General features: G+C 36.8%; 1 protein-coding gene across 2 annotated transcripts in view; it reads left to right on the forward strand.

The window, feature by feature from the left end:
- The window catches only part of CWC27 (CWC27 spliceosome associated cyclophilin), a 196,688-nt gene that overhangs the window by 19,163 nt on the left and 154,086 nt on the right, over nucleotides 1-23,439 (forward strand). For both annotated transcript variants that reach the window (XM_047728916.1, XM_047728915.1), the window contains exons 7-10: nucleotides 919-988; nucleotides 9,889-9,968; nucleotides 11,169-11,202; nucleotides 12,570-12,724. In XM_047728916.1, the coding sequence (XP_047584872.1) occupies nucleotides 919-988; nucleotides 9,889-9,968; nucleotides 11,169-11,202; nucleotides 12,570-12,724 (339 nt within the window). The remainder of the gene's footprint in view (nucleotides 1-918; nucleotides 989-9,888; nucleotides 9,969-11,168; nucleotides 11,203-12,569; nucleotides 12,725-23,439) is intronic.

Raw genomic sequence — 23,439 nt, forward strand, 5'->3', positions numbered from 1 at the left:
GTCAAAAGTGAGCCACTTCAATAAGCAGTTGATGTCTTGTGGCAAAATAAATTCTTATATGGTGGTGTATTTGATATTCTTCTATTTTTTGATTCATTTCTTTTGACTAATTTACCTCTGGGTGAAAGGTCACCATCACCACATTTAGGTACAATATTTCATCACTATTATTTATCTTGACATTAGCCCAAAAGCTGGGTGTTTTTGTTTTTGTTTTTAATTCATAGCAAATATATTAGGGATGATATGGTAGTCTTTGATTGCATCTAGGTTTTGAAATAAAAAATTCTTCTTGTTGCCAAATCTTTTATTTTTTCAGTATTTGAGAGAGAGTTTTAATAACTTGCTATTTATCTTCTTTGGGCTGTCTTTAGTTTGAAGGCTCAAAGAAAACAAACAGTTTATTCTTCCCCATGGGCTATTTTTTTGTTACGTTTACTGCTTATATTTTTTTTATTTGACAGTATTGTGTAACTTATCAATTTCAAAGTATTATGACATTTTGGAAGACACGATTAATTGCTTCCCATTTGTAGTGCTCTCAGGGCTATATATTTATTAGGTTTTCGGAAAACTCCCATTTTGCTAACCAGTTTTTATAAATATAAAAGGCTTAATTATTTCTGTCATGCTTGACTTAATATATTTAATGGTAGTGCTGAGGATGGATTTTTTTGGTCATTAGTTTCATCTAATATATGAATTTCTCGGGTCTGAGGCCAATGCCTTAACATTATGCTGAAAATACAGATCCTTAGTATATTTCTGCTGAATACTAAGTTATATTGTGTATTCCTGAACAGTTAAAATGTGTTCTTGTAAATTCTATTTTATTGCCTTGAAAATACAGTATAAGTTTTGTTTAATTTTTTCAATTTTCTTTCATTCTTCTCTCATTTTTTTTCTTTTTTTGATAAGAAATTTTAGTTTACTTTCATTTGGAGAGGAAGCTGAAGAAGAAGAGGAGGAAGTTAATCGAGTTAGTCAGGTAAAACTCTAATCCCTTTGTTCTGAGTTATGAAAGATATTAGGGTCTCTATCTCACTCATTTTTGTATCTCCTGCTATATATATGGCACAGCATGTTTTCCACTGTACACGGTCAGAAAGTGTTCATTTAACTGATTTGTAAAATGATCTGGTGTCAGTAATATTTGCAATTCCTAAGCTGATATGCCCTCTTGAAATTAGAGTTTTGTGGGGTTTTTTAACAAGCTATTTTTTTAAAATTCAGAACTAGAGTTAAAAAATGATTCAACCTTGTGATTCAGATTTTAATTGCTATTTAAGTGTTTTGCTAGATGATAATGATTATGATCGTTATTATAATAGTGATGGACCAAAGTTTTTATATTCATTTTAATATTATCTATATATTCATTAATGTCATTAATTTTCATCATAGCCCTTTAAGATAGGTATTATCATTATCCCATTTTACCCAAAAATACATTAAGGTATAAATAGGTTGTAATTTGCTCAGTCACACAGCCAGTAAATAGCTAGAGCTGGGATTTGAACCATGTAAGATACATGTATTTGGATTATAAATCCCCTCCTGGTCTTTTACCCCACCAATGCTTCCACTAGGCCTTTAAGTGTGGTTTTCCTGAATATCACTTTTGACACAATACTCATTGCTGAAACACCTATGCCTTGACAATATTTAGAATAGTGAATCTGTTAAATATACTCCAAGAAAATCACCTTCAAGGATTTTTACTCCCAAAGATTCTGGTATGTGTTCCCTCAGATGATGAAGAGATGGAAATTTGGAGAGTCAAATCTAGGGAAGGGGCTGGTGGGGGCGGGGTAGCCTTTGATACAGGAAGTTCAGTGAATTATAATAATAGTGGAGGGTTGAGGGACACCTGAGTGGCTCAGTTGGTTAAGGGTCTGATTCTTGATTTCGGTTTAAGTCTTGATCTCAGCATCGTGAGATTGAGTCCTACATTGGAAGATTCTCTCTCTGCCTCTCTCTCTGCCCTACCTCTCCTCCCTCTCTCAAAAAAAATTAATTATAAATAATAGTGGAGGGTTGGAATGTAGAGTTTTTTTAAAAGTGGATAGTTCCTGGGGTGCCTGGGTAACTCAGTGGGTTAGGCCTCTGCCTTCCACTCAGGTCATGGTCTCAGGGTCCTGGGATTGAGCCCCGCATCGGGCTCCTTGCTCAGTGGGAAGCCTGCTTCTCCCTCTCCTCTGTCTGCTTACTTGTAATCTGTCTCTCTGCCAAGTGATGAATGAAATCTTTAAAAAAAAAAAAAAAAAAGTGGACGTTCCTGTTCCATCTGTTTGTAAAGAAAATAATAATGCCTTTAAATCACTCTTCTATAAATAGATTACCTTTCTGCAGTGTTTAAAAAAAGAAAGAAAGAAAATTAGTGAATACAGAAACCCAAAGGGTTAAAAGTTCTGTTGTAGTAATTAAAACTCTGTAACTTAGCCCTGTCTTATTTGCTTAATATAGTTACCTATTTCTAATCAAAACTAACAATAGCACTAGCTTAAAAGCACATTATATTTACCCTTGTGTTTAATTCTTTATCCATGTTCTTCCCTCATCATAGAGGATGGTTTTGATAGGCTAATGTTGAGCATTTAGTAAGCACACTACTTCTACTCATTGCATTAAGACTGAATTGAAATGGACATGTGTAAGAAGCGTTCTGTCATGATTTTTTCCTGCTGTCTTCAGTATTCCAGAGTGATATATTTGATCCCATGGATTCTCAGCTTCCACCTGTATACTAATATTCTGAACTCTGGGACACCTGAACAAATATTATTTCTGGCCTCTTATCTGACATTCTTGATTTCCTTTAGGAAACATCTCTACTTTATTTTTTTTTTAATTTTTTTTTTTATTCATTTATTTGACAGAGAGAGATCACAAGCAGGCAGAGAGGCAGGCAGAGAGAGAGGAGGAAGCAGGCCCCCTGCTGAGCAGAGAGCCCGATGTGGGGCTCGATCCCAGGACCCTGAGATCATGACCTGAGCCGAAGGCAGCGGCTTAACCCACTGAGCCACCCAGGCGCCCCATCTACTTTAGATGTCAAAATTAAATTCATCTTTATATGAAAACCTCCTTTCCCTAGACCTCTTCATTGATTCTGGTACCCCAATATCTCAGAAGTTATCTTCTTTAGATGTTAGTGCACTAGTCTTACCTTATTCATGATTCAAATTTCTGCCTTATTAAAATGAAAGATATACTATATGTCATGATCGTCTGGGTATATTTGTAAATGGACAAAACGACAAATGTTAAATCTGGAAATTGCCAGGAGTCCCTTTCACTGATGTTTTCTAAAGATGTCAAGTTCAAGTGCCTTCCCCACAATCCTCCCACTCCTGTTTTTCCTTTTCCTTTAACCCCTTTTGGGTTAGGTTCTCCTTTATTTGGTTAATTTTTGTTTTTCCCTTATGACTTAGCTCCACTATCACCTCTGGACTACCTCCACCTTCTCTACCCATCTCCTACCCAGGCTAAGTTTAACTTCTTCCCATGGTGATCTGTGGCCATCAAAGCATATGTTATACTGTAATTATTTTCCTCTGCTACCTGTGTTAAATGTTTATGTTATGTCACCTCTATAACAACCACATGCTAGAGATGTTAGTTACTCCTACGTAAGGGAAGAAATCAATACTGAGAAAGGTTAAATCACTTGTGCAAGACCATGTAATTAGGAGGCGGTGCAATCAGAATTGCGAAATGAGCTTTCTGTAGCTATTTATGTCGCTAATATGATCTTGAATGCTGCGGAAGTTGCTTCCTCTAAGCCCAAGCCGTCTAGAAGACAGGCGGGAAAATAAGCTGGGAGCGCCGCAGCATTCTGTGGCGGAAGGCGGCTCAGTGCAGTCGGCTCCTTACCCTTTCCTAACTCACACAGAGGCCTGAATGTTAGGCTGAGCAGCTTGAGGAAAGCACAAGGGTAGGAGAAAGGAGTGTTTCTATTAGTCTTTCTGTGAATTACATTTCTGGTTGAAAGTATGTTTTGCTTACCCTTACTTTGAGATCAACTTCGCTAGGAAGTTAGTTTGAATTTTTTCTATTGTCACAACAGTATGTGTTAAATGTTTCAAGCATATGTTACTTATACCTACATATGGAGGTTGCAACTGTATGTTACAGTCCATTATCATGGGAATAGTATAAGCCTAGTACCGTGTCATCGTATTTCTCTCATCTGACTGTGCCGTGTGATAAAGTTATCAAATGTTTGCTTCTGGGGCGCCTGAGTGGCTCAGTCGGTGAAGTGGCTGCCTTCGGCTCAGGTCATGATCCTGGAGTCTTGCTATCGAGCCCCATGTCGGGCTCCCTATTCAGTGGAGAGTCTGCTTCTCTCTCTGCCTGCTGCTCCCCCTGCTCTCCACTCTTGCTGTACCTCACATAAATAAATAAAATCTTTTAAAAAACAGTGTTTGCTTCTGACTCTCAAATCTCTATCTCTAGGCTGGCTTACTTTTCTTTTCTCCAGCTGCCTATTGGCCATCTCTCTATGTTTAAATATCTCACTAGTAACCCAAGTCCTGGCCAAGGCTTAATTCATTATCTTTGTTTCCCAGACTTTTCTGTTTTGTGACTTCGTTTTCTACTCCCTGATATCAGTATTCTCTAGAGAAGAATTTTAGATCCTGACTTTTTTCTTATTCTTTCTCTGCAAAACCAATTTGTTGCACTGTCCTACCAATTTTTCATCCATGACATATCTCAAATCTATTTTTTCCTTTTAATTTATTTTGCTACTACCCTCATTCAAGCCTTTATTTCTAGGCCTGGTTGCTGCTCTAGTCTACAGACTTGTCTCCCATCTCCTTGCTTTTCTTTCCCTTCCACTCATTACCATCAGAACAGTCTTCCTAAAACCTCATTAAGGTATACAGTTGCGGGGCGCCTGGGTGGCTCAGTGGGTTAAGCCTCTGCCTTCGGCTTGGGTCATGATCTCTGGGTCCTGGGATCGAGCCCTGCTTGGGAGGGAGCCTGCTTTCCCTTCTCTCTCTGCCTGCCTCTCTGCCTACTTGTGATCTCTCCCTGTCAAATAATAAAATAAATAAAATCTTAAAAAAAAAAAAAGATACCACAGTTGCTTTTTGTTGACTATAGAAATAAGGCCGTGACTCCCCATTACCAACTCTGCCCTTTAGTTAAATACTTCTTATACCACTTAAAAACCACAGAAATGTCAGGTCCAACACTTTTAAAAATTAAAAATTAAATCCCTACACCCTCCTCAGACCTATGGAATTAGAATCTCCAAGGGAGGAGCCTGGGAAGCTATACTTTTTTTTTTTTTTTTTTTTTGGAAGCTATACTTTCAATGAATTCCTTGGAATTCTTATCAGGGAAAGGTAGGAAACACTGTGTTAGCAGATCTGAACTATTTGCTGTTCTGTATATATGTTTTTTGTTTTCCTTTCTGTATGTCTTTGTTCATGTTCTTTTCCCTGCATGAAGTGTCCTGTCCCATTCTGGATGTCAAAGTCGTATTTATTTTCAACACATAAAATATCATCTTTTCCAAATGTCGTTTCTTAATCATTCCTTTTTCTTATCTAACGGTTGCCTGGCTTGTAATGCTTACATTTTCCTTTTAAAAATATCCATTTTGTTTTATTACACAAGAAACATGACTGTGTTCTCAATGTATACTAAAACATTATACCCTTTTCTTTCTGCCCTATTAAGTGTGTAGAGTCCTAGGCTGTGAGCTCTCTGTTGGTAAACTGTGCCATCTTTGAGGGGCAGTGTGTTGGAGCAGAAAGACATGGATTTGGGATCATACACACTGATACTGGCTCTTCACTTTTCACTGATACTCTGTGACTTTGTAAAACTTAGGCTCTCTGAGCCTCAACTTTCTTCTTTGTAGCATGAAAATACCAGGAACCATTTAGAGTTGTGAAATAAGGATGTGGATAGTCATTACTTTGATTCAATATGCAATCTCAGAAAATGTTTTTGAAAGTTAAACATCTTAAGCAGTATATTCTATGTTATAATTTATATTTGATTCTCAGAAAGCTGAAGAATATCAATCTCTGGTATGATTATGATTATTAGACAGAAGGTGCTAAAGCAGTCTAGAGGGTTGGCAAAAAACTTTACCAACAGTTTAGCTTTCTGGGGTTGGAAGCCTTAACTCAGCACAATTGCCTGAGTGTTCTTCAGGAATGAGCACTCCCACTGGGTCCTGGATAGTAGCTTGAGCAGCATTTAAGAGCACTGGGGTACACCTGTATATCATGATCCCCCAACAAACCCATTCTTCTCTACATGTGAATGCATCTTGGCACTTTGTACAGAGTTTTTGGCTTACAGAATTCACCTGTTTTGTCTGTTTATATAATGGAATGAATACGTTTAGCTTGAGAAAAATAGATCAATGATAAAAAAAAAAGTCATTGAAGTTTATTGGCTTAGAGGAAAGGAAATTTCTCTAGAGGGCATGAGATGAATTTTAGAGTGAATCACAATGGAAGTACAGTTTATTTATTTTCCTTTTGTACTGTTATTCAGACTTTAAGAACCCTTCTAATACATTTTACCTTTGGAGTAAAATGAAACCTTGGTAAGAAAAAGGAACACTAGCCTGAATATTGGAAAAGTATGACTAATAGATACTTTCTTAAAAGTTAGCCTTATTGTTTTAAACATATATAATAACTAGAACCAAAGTCAAGTAAGTATCTTTTACAAAGACTAAGAACAATTTTCAGCTTCAGGGCTTGCATGAAATTAAAGATTTGTAGAGGTCTTAAAAATAATTTGTTTCATTATTCATTTGCTTACCAAGTTTCTTTTTTCAGTGACTCCACAGTACGTTAAGCTTTATTCCAGAACCTGTCTAACATCACAAGTTAATAATTGGTAAAGTCTGAATTGGGGCTTTGCTTTATGTGAAAGGAGAAATAAGATAGGGTGCCCTCTGGTTTATGGATTATCAGTGTGGGATTACAGACACTACTTCACCCCACTCGTTTATTCATGACAAGGTACCTCTCCCACATGGGTTAGCTTTCCTTCCTTATTTATTTCAGTATCTTTCTACTACCTGATAAAATCTCTTTTAGAAGAATAGAATTTTATAGCTCAAAGGGATCTAGTCCAACTTCCTTGCTTTATAGGTGAGGAAACTGAGACTCTGGTTAAGTGACTTGCCAGACTGACTTAATTTCCTTTTTGATAGGATTGCATGATAGAATGATGCCATAATAACATATTTTGAGTTCCAGAGAGTACATTGTCAGAGTCTCTCATCATAGTCTTGTGGACAACATGAGGAAATGTGATCTGGGAGATAGTATAGTCAGATGGATTTATATCAGATTGAATACTTCTGCCCAAAGAGTGCTTTGTTGTCAACCTGTGCATGATTATTTGAACTAGTCAGTTAAAGTGTAATAGGAGTACATGTAAATTCTATACTTGAGTTTAATGCAATCAGCTGAATAGGTATAAGACTTAATAGCCTGTAAGCCCTAGTTGAATTATTAAGAGTAAGGTCTTTGGAATAAGAAATTTAACATTCTTTGCATTTTGGGTGGTCACGTTTATAGCATTTTGTTCAGTTCAGAACACATTTAAGAAGGATACTGACAAAGAAAAGGAAAGAGAAAGAGGGAGAGGGAGAAAGGGCAAGAAAGAAAGAAACTGACAAACTAGATGCATTCAGAGGAAGGGAGGATCATGAGGAGGACGGTGATAAAGCCAAGAATCACTCCACATGGAGAATGCTTGAGGAACTGGGTATACTTTGGAGAAATAAAAGCTAAGTAAAAATATGATCCTAGGCTTCAGACATTCGAAAAGTTTTTATGGAAGATCCCTCCTTTCATTTTGCTTCTTAAATGATAGTTTTATTCAAATGTCTCCACTGGTTTAAAGGTTACTCCTGAATCTTTGTATATAACTTAAAAACAGATGTCAGAAAATATTTTTCAAGTGAGAGCTTACAATCAGACAAGTAGTTTTCATGAGGCAGGTTAAATGGTAGGTCCATTATAAAAGTATTGCAAGAGCTAGATTTAAAAATACTGATTAAGTTGTGCCACATTTACAGTGATACACATAGTATTTCTCTCACTGCAAGATATGCCAACATTTTTACCTCAAATCCCAAGTTATAAGAAGGCTTTTTTCTCACTCCAAAAAAGTTATATTGATAGACAAATACACTGCTTTTGAAAATAAAGTAAGAATATTTTGTCATATTCTTGTTTAGTCCAAGAAATTAAGCTTTCCCAGGAGGTTAGGATTGGTGGGAGAGGTAGTGGTAGACATGGCATGAAGAGTGCCACTAGGCCTTTTGCACAGAGGTTGTAAGAAGTGTTGAACAGTCTAATTTATAAACTGTTTCTGCCTCATTAAATTGTATTAAACTTAATCTTTCTAATTGTTTAAGTAATTTTAAAAAGATGTTAATATATTTATGTTTGTCTCATATTTCTGCTATAACTAATTACCATAATTTAGTGGCCTGAAGCAAAACAAATTTAATATGTTACAGTTCTGGAGGTCAGAAGTCCAAAGCAGGTTTCACTTGGCTTCATATTGGGGTATTGGCGGGGCTGCCTTCCTTCTGGAGGCTCTGGGGAGAATCTCTTCCCTTAACTTTTCCAACTTCTAGAGCTCATTTGCATTCCTTGGCTTATGGCCCCTTCTTCCATCTTCAAAGCTAACAATAGACCATAGCATCTTTCTCATGCTTTATCTTTATGAAACAGACTCTCCTGCCTCCCTCTTTTACTTGTAAGGACTTTTGTGATAACACTGGATATACTCTGACAATCCAGGATAGTCTCCTCATCTCAGAATCCTTAATTTATCTCCAAAGTCCCTTTTGCCATGTAAGGTAACATAGTAACAGGTTTTGAGAACTAGGACGTGGACATCTTTAGGGGGCTATTATTATACCTACCAGTCTCTTTGTATTTAAACTAAGCTCTCTGTAGTTCTAGAAGGTAGAACTAAGATTGGTTGGATGGTTGGAAATTACACATAGATTTTTTTTTTTTTTTGTCTCAAATTACAGAGAGAACTGTCCAACTTTAGAAAACATTTGAAAAGGAGTGATTTGTGTGTATGTCTAAGGAAAAGCTCCTTTCAGGTGTTGAAAACACTGGCTGACTAGTTAGCAGTGATGTCAAGGAGATTCCTGCATTGGGTGGGAGACTAGATTAAGTGGCCTATAAGATCTGTTTGTTTCTAAGTTTTTCTGTCTGTGCTTCAGGTCAAAGAATGTAATAGGATTCTTCAGAGAAGCAGAATACATGTATACATGTAATTCTGTGCAGCATAGCCCATGTGTTTGAAAAACAATTGTGTGCATTTATTTCAAATTACTCTTGTGAACTGTCTTCTAAGTTTTACTATCTGGGTCAAAGAATTAGTTTAGCTGTATGTAAATCATACATACATCTAAAGCATACCAATCATAGTGTTCGGAAATAGTAATCAATAAACTTATTTTGAAGGATTTATCACTTTTAGGAAGAAAAAATATTTTTTTAAAGATTTTATTTATTTTATTTGACAGAGAGATCACAAGTAGGCAGAGAGGCAGGCAGAGAGAGAGAGAGAGGAGGAAGCAGGCTCCCTGCCGAGCAGAGCCCGATGCGGGCTCAATCCCAGGACTCTGGGATCATGACCCGATCCAAAGGCAGAAGCTTTAACCTACTGAGCCACCCAGGCACCCCAAAAAAGTATTTTCAATCAGTGTGAGAGTTAGCTTCTTATTTATAAAGCTTTAATTTATATTGAAAATTTCAGGAACATGTATCTTTTGCTAGCCATATTATAACAGTACTAGATTTTATGTAAATGTGTTAACTTGTTCTTTTGGAAAACTTATTTCTTCTTATGATTATATCCTACATTTTTCCCTAGAGCATGAAGGGAAAAAGCAAAAGTAGCCATGACTTGCTTAAGGATGATCCCCATCTCAGTTCTGTTCCAGCTGTTGGAAGGTTAGTATGCTACAAGTGTGATTCTAAATGATTCTCTGGCTCAGATTTTTTCTTGCAGCCTTTGTAAGAAAAAAGTCAATTTGCTCTCTCTTTTTTAAAAAAATTTATTTATTTGAGCGAGAGTGTGTGCCATGGGTGTTGGGAGTGGTAGAGGGAGAGGGCGAAGAATCTCAAGCATACTCCCCACTGAGGGCAGAGCCCAGGGCTCAGTCTCACAACCCTGAGATCACAGCCTGAGCAAAAATCAAGAGTCAGACACTTAACTGACTAAGCCACCCAGCGCCCTGGTCAGTTCTCTTAAGTGCAATTTTTTTAAACTCAGACAAATAACGAAAGCATTTTGGTGATGGAGGTAACAGAGCTTCTAGCATAATGGAGGGAAGCATTCTGGCTCCTTTCATTTCATCTTGCTATCTATTTCTTCTGGGCTAATTAAATTTAAAATTAATTGCTTAACTTACATCTTGGTATAGTTTGAGTAGGAAACAGTGTGCTTTAAAAGTTTAATATTTAATTCAAAATTACTTTGTTAGCTTTTTCCTTAAAGCATTTTTGTGCCTGTTGGTACCATAGGTAAACAGGGCAGAGTTGAAACGTTTTGTGAAGAAGTCACCACATTTTAGACCAGTCCATTGAGTAGTTCTTTCTTATACATTTTGGTAGTTATCAGGAAATGTCTATCTCTGTTGCTTCTCTTGGAGAAGAGATGTCTTCTGTTAAATACAATTGCACATGATATATTGGGTCAGTGTCTCAAAGGGGATTAAAATACTATTGCATTGAGTTTAGCTTGTTTTCAAAGATTCTATGTAAAAAAAAAATCTTTTTTAATATCCTTGTATTTGAAGGATTTGTTTTTTTCTGCCAGAGTACATCAAGCTGATGGAAAAAATTGTTCACTGCAGCCCTTTGTTCATAAAAGCAGCACCGTTGGTTGTTGTTTGCTTTTTTTCCCATTAATTCTAGTTAATTCATATGTGTGCTCATGGAGCATTGTTCTTATTCTATTTGTAAAAATGACTCTCTTGTAGAATGTTTCTATTTGTTCTACAATTCCATTCTGAAATTCCTATGTTGAGATAGGTCTTTGAACTATTAATCCTAACAAAGTGTTTCAAATTTTGAATAATCCTAGAATTTGAATAATTTTAGTAGTTTCACTTTGAGGCTAAAATTTTCCTGTTTTCATTCCTTTTGTAGTGAAAAAGATGATGCAGTAGGAGATTCAACCAATGTAAGTATTAACTTTAGTATGTAGTTTGAACAATTAATAGAAAATTCAAGATGTTTATAAAAATTTAGTATTTTTCTTAAAAGGTAGTATATGTTACATTTATAATTATATATTTAAAAAAAATTTTTTTTAAAGATTTTATTTATTTATTTGACAGAGAGAAATCACAAGTAGGCAGAGAGGCAGGCAGAGAGAGAGGAGGAAGCAGGCTCCCTGCGGAGCAGAGAGCCCCATAAGGGGCTCGATCCCAGAACCCTGGGACCATGACCTGAGCTGAAGGCAGAGGCTTTAACCCACTGAGCCACCCAGGCGCCCCTATATATTTAAATTTTTGAAAAAAAATTAAAAATCTGAGAAGTAAATCATTTATTTTGATTGGAATATTTCCTTCCAAGCATATGTGTAGATCTGTGTGTATTTCCCTACAAAATTGAAATCTTACATGTTTATGAATTTCTAACCTGTTTTTTCTCCCTCTCACTACCTGAATACTCAAAATTCAGATGTCATTGATTTTATTTTATTATGTTAAAAGTTTAAATGTTGATGCATGGGTATCCTACATGGTGTATGGGAAAATGCTTCGATTAGTTATTTATAGTATTCCTTTATATACACAATTCTGAAGATCCTCTTTCAAGACTATGTTGATCTTTCTTTATTAGTTGTATTAGGTATTAAAGCGATAAAAAAAAACTTGAAGGTGATGAGAGGGCAGGCAATGCAGATACATGGAATATGAGTGTTTCAAGATAGAAAGAACACCAGCTCTAACTGGTGATTCTTATGATTATATCCTACATTTTTCCCTAGAAAAATGGTGTTGCTGGCCTGGAGTTGTGGGAAATTATGTCCAGGAAGTATAGAATGTATAGGGTTGTAAGTGATTTGGGGATCCACTGGAGGATTCCGAGAAGAGGAGTAGGCAGTATAATTAAGATTATAGGAAGAAATCTCAGCTTCTCCACCTCCTGATTCTACTGGAATTAATCTCTAGTTGAGGTCAGTATACTGGCCAACTGCCTGCAGAAGCCACATTTCCCACTGGGAAAGAACAGGAATATAGATAGACACAATATCCTGGGTGATACAGAGGGAGTACAGCCCTTGTTGCACAGAAGGGCTATGGGTTCAGTGAGCAAACACCCCTTATTTGGGTATCCCATACGTACATAGTTGGCCTAGAGTAGACCCCAGGAGTATTCCCACCTGGAACAGATTGTTCAAGCCCCTACTAATTCAAGACAAAAGAAAACAAAAAACAAAACTGGCCTAGATAGAATGCAATGACAAGAGTCTGGGATGGATCTCTGGAAGTTTAAGGGGAAATGGGATGCCTGGCAAATATTCCACTTCAATTTCTACAGGATGGAGAATATGAAGGTGCAGAGCATGATGAATATATTGATGGTGATGAGAAGAATCTGATGAGAGAACGAATTGCAAAAAAGTTAAAAAAGGACGCAGGTGGAAATGTTAAGTCATCTGGAGAGGGAGACGTGAAGAAATCAGTTAGCCGCAGGTGAGTCAATTACTGTGCGTCTGACAGGTGTCAGTTTGTCTTTTTTAGACTTCACTTTAAATTAGTATGAAGTCCTCTATTCAACTTATTTTTTTAAGCACTATTTTCATAATGTTTGGTATGTATGCCATTTGTGTGTTAGCCTATTTGGAGGCCTAAAATAGACCAATTTTTTTTTTTTTTAAAGATTTTATTTATTTATTTGACAGACAAGAGATCACAAGTAGGCAGAGAGGCAGGCAGAGAGAGAGGGGGAAGCAGGCTCCCCGCTGAGCAGAGAGCCCGATGCGGGGCTCGATCCCAGGACTCCGGGATCATGACCTGGGCCGAAGGCAGAGGCTTTAACCCACTGAGCCACCCAGGCGTCCCAAAATAGACCAGTTTTAAAGTACTTATAGCAGTGGTCCCCTGAGTCAAATTCTACTTCATTTCTTTATAATCTCTTCTTTAAAAGCCACTGTAAATTCTCATATATGGGGTAAACAACATATTAGTTACATGTGGAAGGCTTTGAAGTGAACAGAGTGTTCTATAGAATGAAAAGAGAAGTCCTCAGATTTAGGTGAGTAAAATTTGTCAAAATTGCTTATGAAAGTATGTGGGCCTGAAAACATTCTTAAATATCTTTTCAAGTCTGATTCATACTATATACCTCTCCTAATCTCAGTGGTATCATGAAAGAAATGTCAGCAAATGTGTGATGATAAAGAGTTGTTGAGTTTTGTGACTCCTAAAGTTCAGTTTAATTGAAAAGTTGTATGGTATACATTTAGATAATACTGCTTTAACTATCTTATTTTTATTATTTATTTGAGAGAGAGAGAGAGAGAGAGCATGCCGACAGAGAGAGAATGAGAGCGAGAAACAGACTCTCTGCTCAACAAGGAGCCTGATGTGGGGCTCGATCCCAGGACTCTGGGATCACGACCTAAGCCAAAGGCAGATGCTTAACTGACTGAATGGGCCACCTAGGTGCCCCTAAATAATATTGCTTTATAAAATGTTTTCGGGGCACCTGGGTGGCTCTGTCAGTTAAGTATCTCAGAGTCATGACCTCAGGGTCCTGGGATTGAGTGCTTTGTCGGGCTCCCCGTTCAGCAGGGTGTCTGCTTCTCCTTATCCCTCTCCTTCTGTCCTTCCTACACAACTAGTTCTTTCTCTCTCAAATAAATAAGTAAAATCTTAAAACAAATTTTTTTTGGATTATACACATCTGTTGATAAAATAGATGTAATTAATATAAACAATATTCTTTTTCTCTATTTCTGTTTCATATAGAAAAACTTTAAAAAAAAGAAAAACTTAAAAAAACATTTCCATGTTTTCATTGCTTCACTCCCTTAATTTTTTCTTTATGTAACCAGAAAAGTAATTCCCAGAAATTCCCACTGATAGTATAAACTTCTATATTCAGAAATAGTAATTAAATATAGTAGATTACCTTTGGGCCACTATTGACAATATTTTAGCACTTATACATCACATCAGCTCAGTAACTTTAAGTCAGATTACATATACAACATTACATATTTCTCTCTCTCATTCAAGGTATGCATTTTCTGATTGTTAAGAGCTATGAATTTTTTAAAGATTAGGTTTATAATGTGACAAAAAATATATTTTCAGGTTTTTTAAAAAGATTTATTTATATTTAGAGAGAGAGAAAGACCACATGTATGGGGAGGTGGTGCAGAGGGAGAGGGAGAGTATGAATCTCAAACAGACTCCCAGCTGAGCACGGAGCCTGACGCAGGGCTCTATCTCAAAACCCTGAGATCATGACCTGAGCCGAAACCAAGAGTCAGATGCTCAACCAACTGAGTCACCCAGATGCCCCCATTTTTAGTTTTTAATAGATGAAACAAATAATTGTTATGTTTAAGTGCTTAATTCCTCAATTCTGCTGTCTTATTGGCTTTAATAACAATTTCCAATACTACACCTGGCTTCCTGCACTGTGAAATAAGAGTAACTCCTTCCACTTATTCTTTTCTTTTCCCCTCCCTGCCCCTTTGAGACCAATCCTTAGTTCCTTCTCCTCTGCTGCAAAGGGAAAGGAATCTCTCTACCCAAAGTGATTCCACCCTCTTTCCCATCTTTAGTTTTCTCTCTTTACTGGTTCCTTTCCGTCAGCTTATGAATAGACTTAAACCTCTCCCAGCATTCAAGAGTGAAAACAAACAAAACTATTCCATTTTATTTCCTGTTCCCACCTTATTACTTCCTATTTATTTATAAATACCCATCAGTTAGATTCTCCCTCATCATTCCACTGAAAATACTCTCACTAAGGCCTTCTAATTGGCAAATCTAATGGCTGCTTTGCAATTTTTGTTTTTCTTGGTGTCTCTGCTGTGGAATATTGGGCATTTTTTATCTCTTGTCTCTTGAAACCCATTTTGTTGCAGAACTTTGCTACTTAAATTGGGATCTGTAGACTAGTAACATTAGTATCACTTGGGAAATATTTAGAAATACTGAGTTTCAGGCTCTGTCCCACACTTGAGGAATCAATCTGCATTTTACAAGAATCCCAGCTGATCTGTATGCATACTAACTTTTGAGAAACACTCTTCTAGAATACTAATTTTTAATTCCCCTGTTACTGGACTAGTTCAAGTTTATATATCATCTTACCTCCAAGGTCAGCAACTTGGTAGTACCATCTCTGACTCCTTAGAGTATACATATTACACCTTTTTTTTTTTTAAGGAGATTTTATTTTATTTTATTTTTAAGATTTTATTTATTTATTTGACACAGAGAGATAGACACAGCGAGAGAGGGAATACAAGCAGGGGGAGAGGGAGACGGAGAAGCAGTCTTCCTGAGGAGCTGGGAGCCTGATGCGGGACTTGATCCCAGGACCCTGAGATCATGACCTGAGCCAAAGGCAGACAAAGGGCGCCACCCAGGCGCCCCCATATTACACCTTTCTTACATGTCTTTGATAGTATGATGTTAGCTTATACCTTTATTTCCTTCCTTATGTACCCTTATTCCGTACTTTTCTTGAAGTTAACTTTCTCGAAGGCAGAAATTGTACCATTTGTTTGTGTTTTTCCATGGCCAAACATCATAGGTACCCAAATATTTGTATAAAAGAATGAACAACATCAAAATGATTGAATTTTTCTTTAACAAATCACTTTCACCTCTAGATCTTGTAAGTAACTTGCTTGTATTTATCATATGGGATTTACTGGTTTACCTATCTATCCCTTGCCTAGATTAAATTTCTTCAGAGATTATATCCTTTTTTATCTTTTCTTTTAAAAAAGTTTTTATTTATTTGAGAGAGAGAACGAGCAGGTGAGGGTGAGAGCGACAGGGAGAAGCAGACTCCCCACCGAGCAGGGAGCCTGACGTGGGGCTCAATCCCAGAACCTTGGGATCATGGCCTGAGCCGAAGGCAGACGCTTAACTGACTAAGCCACCCAGGTGCCCTGTGTCCTTTTTATCTTTACATCCTCTGAGTATAGTATAGTAAGTAGATGGTCCTTAAAGTTTGTATGAGTAGATTAATAAATGAATAAATATATCTGTGATGGAGGATATTAGAGGAATGGTTTTTCATTCCCAACTTTCTGTTAGATTCCCTGGGGGAACATTCAAAGAAATACTGATAGCTAGGCCCCATCTCCACAGATTCTGAATCATTTGGTCTGAAGGAAAACCTGGACACATCCTCCTCTTTAACTTTTTAGCTTTTAATTAAAGTATGTTATACATACAGAATATATTTGTCTTAGCTCTATTTCACAGTGCACATATCATAATTATACAGCTTGCTAAATTTTTACAAACCATATATACTCATACCCATCATCCAGATCAAGAAACAGAAAATTCTATCACCCAGAAATCTCCCTCTTGCCCATCTCACTCCCCTCGCCCTCTAAGAGTAACTGCTTTTCTAACTTGTAAGAACAGATACTAGTTTAGGGCAACAATACTTTGTAAAATCTCCCCAGATATACTAATGTCCCTCCAGGGTTAAGAACTCTACTACCCTCTAACCAAAATTAGAGCAGAGATCAATGAGTTAGAAACTAGAGATACAGTAAACACATTAACAAAACTAGAAGCTGGTTCTTTGAAAGAATCAGTAAGATTGATAAAACACTGGCCGAACTAATTGAAAAGAAAAGAGAGAGGACTGAAATTAATAAAATTATGAATGAAAGGGGAGAGATCATGACTAACACCATGGAAATAGAAACAATATCAGAAATTACTATCAACAGTTATATGCCAATAAGTTAAGCAAACTAGAAGAAATGGATGCATTCCTGGAAACCTATAAACTTCCAAGACTGAAACAGGAAGAAATCGATAACCTGAATAGACCAATATCTAGCAACGAGATTGAAGCAGTGATCAAAAACCTCCCAAAAATCAAGAGCCCAGGACCTGATGGATTTCCTGGGGAATTCTACCAAACATTCAAAGCAGAAATAATACCTATTCTCCTGAAGCTGTTTCAAAAATAGAAACAGAAGGAAAACTTCAGACTCTTTCTATGAAGTCAGCATTACCCTGATCCCCAAACCAGGCAAAGATCCCATCAAAAAGAATTTCAGACCAATATCCCTAATGAATATGGATGCCAAGATTCTCAGTAAGATCCTAGCTGATAGGATCCAACAGTACATTAAAAAGATTATCCACCATGGGATGCATCCCTGGGATGCAAGGGTGGTTCAACATTCACAAATCAATCAGTGTGATAGAACAAATCAATAAGCAAAGACAGAAAAACCACATGGTCCTCTCGATTGATGCAGAAAAAGCATTTGACAAAATACAGCATCCGTTCCTGATTAAACTCTTCAGATTATAGGGATAGAGGAAACATTCCTCAACTTCATAAAATCTATCTATGAAAAACCCACAGGGAATATCATTCTCAATGGGGAAAAGCTGACAGCCTTCCCTTTGAGATCAGGAACACCACAAGGATGCACACTCTCACCACTGTTGTTCAACATAGTACTAGAAGTCCTAGCAACAGCAATCAGAAAACAAAAAGAAATAGAAGGTATTCTAACTGGCAAAGAAGAAGTCAAACTCTCTCTCTTTGCAGATGACATGATACTTTATATGGAAAACCCAAAAGACACTACTCCCAAACTACTAGAACTCATATAGCAGTTCAGTAATGTGGCAGGATACAAAATCAATGCACAGAAATCAGTTGCTTTCTTATACACTAACAATGAAAACACAGAAAGGGAAATTAGAGAATCGATTCCATTTACTATAGCACCAAGAACCATAAGATACCTGAGAATAAACCTAACCAAAGAGGTAAAGGATTTGTACTCAAGGAACTACAGAACACTCATGAAAGAAATTGAAGAAGACACAAAAAGATGGAAAAGCATTCCATGCTCATGAATTGGAAGAGTAAACATTGTTAAAATGTCTATACTAGAGCAAACTATACTTTCAATGCCATCCCAATCAAAATTCCACTGGCCTTTTTCAAAGTGCTGGAACAAACAATCCTAAAATTTGTATGGAACCAGAAAAGACCCCAAATTGCTAAGGAAATGCTGAAAAAGAAAAACAAAACTGGGGGCATCATGTTGCCTGATTTCAAGCTATACTACAAAGCTGTGATCACCAAGACAGCATGGTACTGGCACAAAAACAGAAACATAGACCAGTGAAACAGAGTAGAGAGTCCACTCTGTGGTCAAATAATCTTTGACAAAGCAGGAAAAAATATCCAGTGGAATATAAGACAGTCTCTTCAATAAATCGTGCTGGGAAAATTGGACAGCTATGTATAGAAGAATGAAACTTGATCATTCTCTTACACCATACACAAAGATAAACTTGAAATAGATAAAAGACCTCAACGTGAGGCAGGAATCTATCATAATCCTAGAGGAGAACATAGGCAGTAACCTCTTCGACATCAGCCACAGCAACTTCTTTCAAGATATGTCTCCAAAGGCAAAGGAAACAAAAGCGAAAATGAACTTTTGGGACTTGCTCAAGATCAGAAGCTTGAAACAGTCAACAACAACAAAAAAGAGGCAACCCATGGAATGGGAGCAGATATTCACAAATGACACTACAGACAAAGGGCTGATATCCAAGATCTATAAAGAACTCCTCAGACTCAACACCAAAAAAAAAAAAAAAAAAAAAACAAACCAAAACAAAACAGATAATCACATCAAAAATGGGCAGAAGACATGAACAGACATTTCTCTAAAGTAGAACATACTAACAGACACATGAAAAAATGCTCATCATCATTAGCCATCAGGGAGATTTAAATAAAACTACATTGAGATACCACCTTACACCAGTTAGATTGGCCAAAATTAACAAGACAGTAAACATCATGCGTTGGAGAGGATGTGGAGAAAGGGGAACCCTCTTACACTGTTGGTAGGAATGCAAGTTGGGTACAGCCACTTTGGAAAACAGTGTGGAGATTCCTTAAGAAATTAAAAATAGAGCTACCCTATGACCCTGCAATTGCACTAGTAGGTATTTACCCCAAAGATACAAATGTAGTGAAAAGAAGGGCCATATGTACCCCAGTGTTCATAGCAGCAATGGCCATAATCGCCAAACTCTGGAAAGAGTCAAAATGCCCTTGGACAGACGAATGGATAAGGAAGATATTGTTCATATATACAATGGAGTATTATGCCTCCATCAGAAAGGATGAATACCCAACTTTTGTATCAACATGGACGGGACTGCAGGACATTATGCTGAGTGAAATAAGTTAAGCAAAGAGAGTCAGTTATCATATAGTTTCACTTACTTGTGGAGCATAAGGAATAACATGGAAGACATTAGGAGAAGGAAAGGAAAAGTGAATGGGGTGGGGGGAGACGAACCATGAGAGACTATGGTCTCTGAGAAACAGACTGAGGGTTTTGGAGGGGGGTGATGGGGGTTTAGGTGAGCCTGGTGGTAGGTATTAAAGGAGGGCACATATTGCATGGAGCACTGGGTATGGTGCATAAACAATGAATCTTGGAACACTGAAAAAATTAAATTAAAAAAAAAAAGACTCTACTCCCCATCACACACATACTCCCTTGATTACTTCTGAGGCACAGAATAATGTAAAGGTAGATTTTAAAAATCATGCTGTCACTTCAGATAATTTTTGCGGTCTAACAGTGATATAGGACACTTACATCAACTAAATTGAGTTTTAATCTTTGAAAAACATAAAATGGTCAGCATAGTGGGACTCAAATAATTTTATAAGAACTAAACTATGACACTTGAGTATTTCTGATGTTTTTAAAAGATATGTGCTGCTAAAGACTTAGATCAATGTCTTTGACTTTTCTGTACATTTATATCACCGGAGAACATGCTCCACCCCAGACTAAGTCAGTCAGAATTTGTGGAATGGGTCATAAGTTTAAGAAAGCACCCCAGGGAGGTGAACCATGAGAGACTATGGACTCTGAAAAACGATCTGAGAATTTTGAAGGGGTGGGGGGTGGGAGGTTGGGGGCACCAGGTGGTGGGTATTGTAGAGGGCACGGATTGCATGGAGCACTGGGTGTGGTGCAAAAATAATGAATACTGTTATGCTGAAAAAATAAAAAAATTAAAAAAAAAAAAAAAAGAAGAAGAAAGCACCCCAGGTTATTCTAATGTGCACTCAAAGTTAATTGTAAGTTTGGGATTATTTGGAGCTTGTCTTTTGGAAAATCCTATTTTAAAATTGATTATAAAGAATTATTTTTGCCTGTAGGTGGAGCTCAACTGCTGTGAGTTCATTCTGTAAACCAAATTGAGTTGTCTGCCCTGTTTTTTAACATCTGTGTATTGATTTATAATAAACGACCAAAGAGTAAAATCAGATGTAACAAGCAGACCAAATAGTTAGAAATCAATGGTTTGTTGTGGTGATTATAATCGTTACGGAAATTCGGTCTTTGTGTCATTTCTATCAAATGTAATTGTGGTGTGATTACTCTTCTAAATTATTTTCATCAAATTGAAATATAAATAAAAAAATTACTAACATACCCTCAAATTATAATCATCAAACATTTGATAAAAATGTTTCAAGGTTAACTGGAACGGTATTAGCTTTGGTGTTTGAACAGGTTCCAGTTTGATCAGCTATGTTCTGTTTATCCATCATATTTGCTGACCTTCATAAAATGACTCTCTTATTTGGTAAAATTAAGTGGAATTTGTGTTTTAGTTACGATCTATGTTAGCTGACTGAATATGAAATATCATTATTATGATAGCACCAGGAATTTAGATATGGATATTGAAGTTGAAATTGAGATTAAAGATCTGATGAATTGGGGCGCCTGGGTGGTTCAGTCGTTAAGTGGCTGCCTTCAGCTCAGGTCATGATCCTGGGGTCCTGGGATCGAGCTCCGCATTGGGCTCTCTGCTCAGCAGGAAGCCCGTTTTATCCTCTCCCACTCCCCCTGCTTGTGTTCCCTCTCTCCCTGTCTCTTTCTCTCTTGCTGTGTCAAATAAATAAATAAATAAAATCTTTTAAAAAAATCTGATGTATTGGATTGAATTTTAGATTATGAAGCAAGGGAAAATGTAGTCATAAATACCTCCTGAGTATACTCTCGGAGGCCTGGGTGAACACCCAAATTAGATGTTACCAATTGTTGTCTCTCAAGGGTCTCTTTGTCAGGTTTGGCATGTTACTAGAATTTCTTACTTCCCAGGATTTCTGTCCTTGAAAACATTTGTAACCTTTCTCTCAGCCTTGGGGAATCTGTTAGTCTTAATATGATCAGACATAGGAAGTACAGATTCAAAAAGATAATACAATATTTACATTTCAAAAATTTAGAAGATAGTGGGACACCTTGGTGGTTCATGTGGTTAAGGGTCTGCCTTTGGCTCAGGGTCCTGGGATTCAGTCCTGCATCGGGGTCCTTACTCAGAGAGAAGCCTGTTTCTCCCTCTGCCTACTGCTCCCTCTGCTTGTGTGCTCTCTCTCTGACACAAAAATTAATAAAAAATCTTCTAAAAAATTTAAAAGATAGTGTGCATTTTTAAATTGTAGTACAAATTTTAAAAGATAATATAGTAAAAAAGATTGAAATCCACAGATATTTTAACAATGCTGTATGAACCATTAGAATCATCATCTGCAAAAGTTCCCCTCTTCCTCTCATTAGAACATTTTCAAGCAAGGAGTACATTAACCATTGAGAGCATTTTGTCTTCCTTTTACCTTCCTTTCCTCCAAGACGTACGGAAGCAGATGGTAGGAAGGAGGAAGAGAAAGAAATGTGAGGCCTATATAGTGGGTAACTGGACTCCGAATAAAGAAAATTTGCAGTTATTTCTTTGGTATGGAGTAGTAGTGGTCCAAATATTGTATTTTCAGGAAATATTTGGGTTTATCAGCAGGTACTAAGCTTTGGAGCCATCCTAATTTTAATGAAATTTCGCATGGTAACTTATACTAGAGCTTGATTTTATGTTTTTGTATGTTCTTTCCTAAGCAGTCATCCTATTCTCAACATACAGTGCCAGACAGTACTAAACTCCAGGAACACAGAAATAAAGGAGACATTATTTCTTTCTGCAAACAATATAAAAATGAGGTTATAAACAATTAATTACAATTCATCATGTCAAATACTCTAAGAGACATGCATGCATGCAAATTATTAAGGATGTTAAGTAGGCAATATGTATTTCTGGAAAAGATAAAAATACCAAGTCAAAAAGAGTTGAATGTAAAATTGCCATTTTTGTAGATCAAGAACAGTTAGCAATTTCATAAGTTATACCCTAATGCTAATAAGATAAACCATTTGGAGGCACTATTGGAAAGAAGTAACATTTTAGCATGAAGTCTAGTCCTTTAGTGTTGTATAATCCCCCAGTGTAGACTAGATGGTTTATTTTACTGCCTTTACCTATTTCATTTAAATTTTGGAATAGTAACAATTATAATATAAATCATACCATCATTTGGCATTTCTGGCAAGCTTCCATTTTTCTTATGTTTGGGTCTTTATAGCAAGGATTTTTGGATATTCTGAACAAAAGTGTTTCTTGGGCTATTCGAAATAAAAAAAAACACTTTTAAAATTCCCAGTTGTGGGGCCCCTGGGTGACTCAGTTGTTAAGCATCTGCCTTCAGCTCAGTTCATGATACCAGGGTCCTGGGATCGAGTCCTGTGTCAGGCTCCCTACTTGGCAGGGAGTCTGCTTCTGCCTTTCCCTCCCCCTGCTCTTCTGCCTGCTTGTGCTCTCTCTCTCTCTGTCAAATAAATAAATAAATCTTAAAAAAAAAAATAAATAAAATGCCCAGTTGGTTCACTGAGAACCTTAATCCACATCCAGGGACTCACCTTCAAAGTAAAAGGAAAAAAATCCTTGAACTTCAGTTATATACTTCAGAAATACAACCACCCTACTGTTTTTACAATTAGATTTCAAATGGCAGACAGGAAGCAGTGATATGCACACGTGAGGAAAATTCTCTTGTCAAAATGGGGAAGAGGTATTTGCATTTCTTTAGAATGTATTGACTTCTATTACTCTTGAGAGTTATATTCCATTGATCTGGTAGTATAAGTTGTTTTTGGAGAATGCAATGTACATTTGAAATGCAGTATTGAGATTATGTGCAAAAAACAGTCTTTAAATTATTCAAGCATCTGAGGAAGTGTTCTCTACCCTGGAAATCTAGTTGTATTGAGTTTTGAAATTCATTGCTT

This window comes from Lutra lutra, chromosome 5 (assembly GCF_902655055.1).
Source record: "Lutra lutra chromosome 5, mLutLut1.2, whole genome shotgun sequence".
Lineage (NCBI taxonomy): Eukaryota > Metazoa > Chordata > Mammalia > Carnivora > Mustelidae > Lutra > Lutra lutra.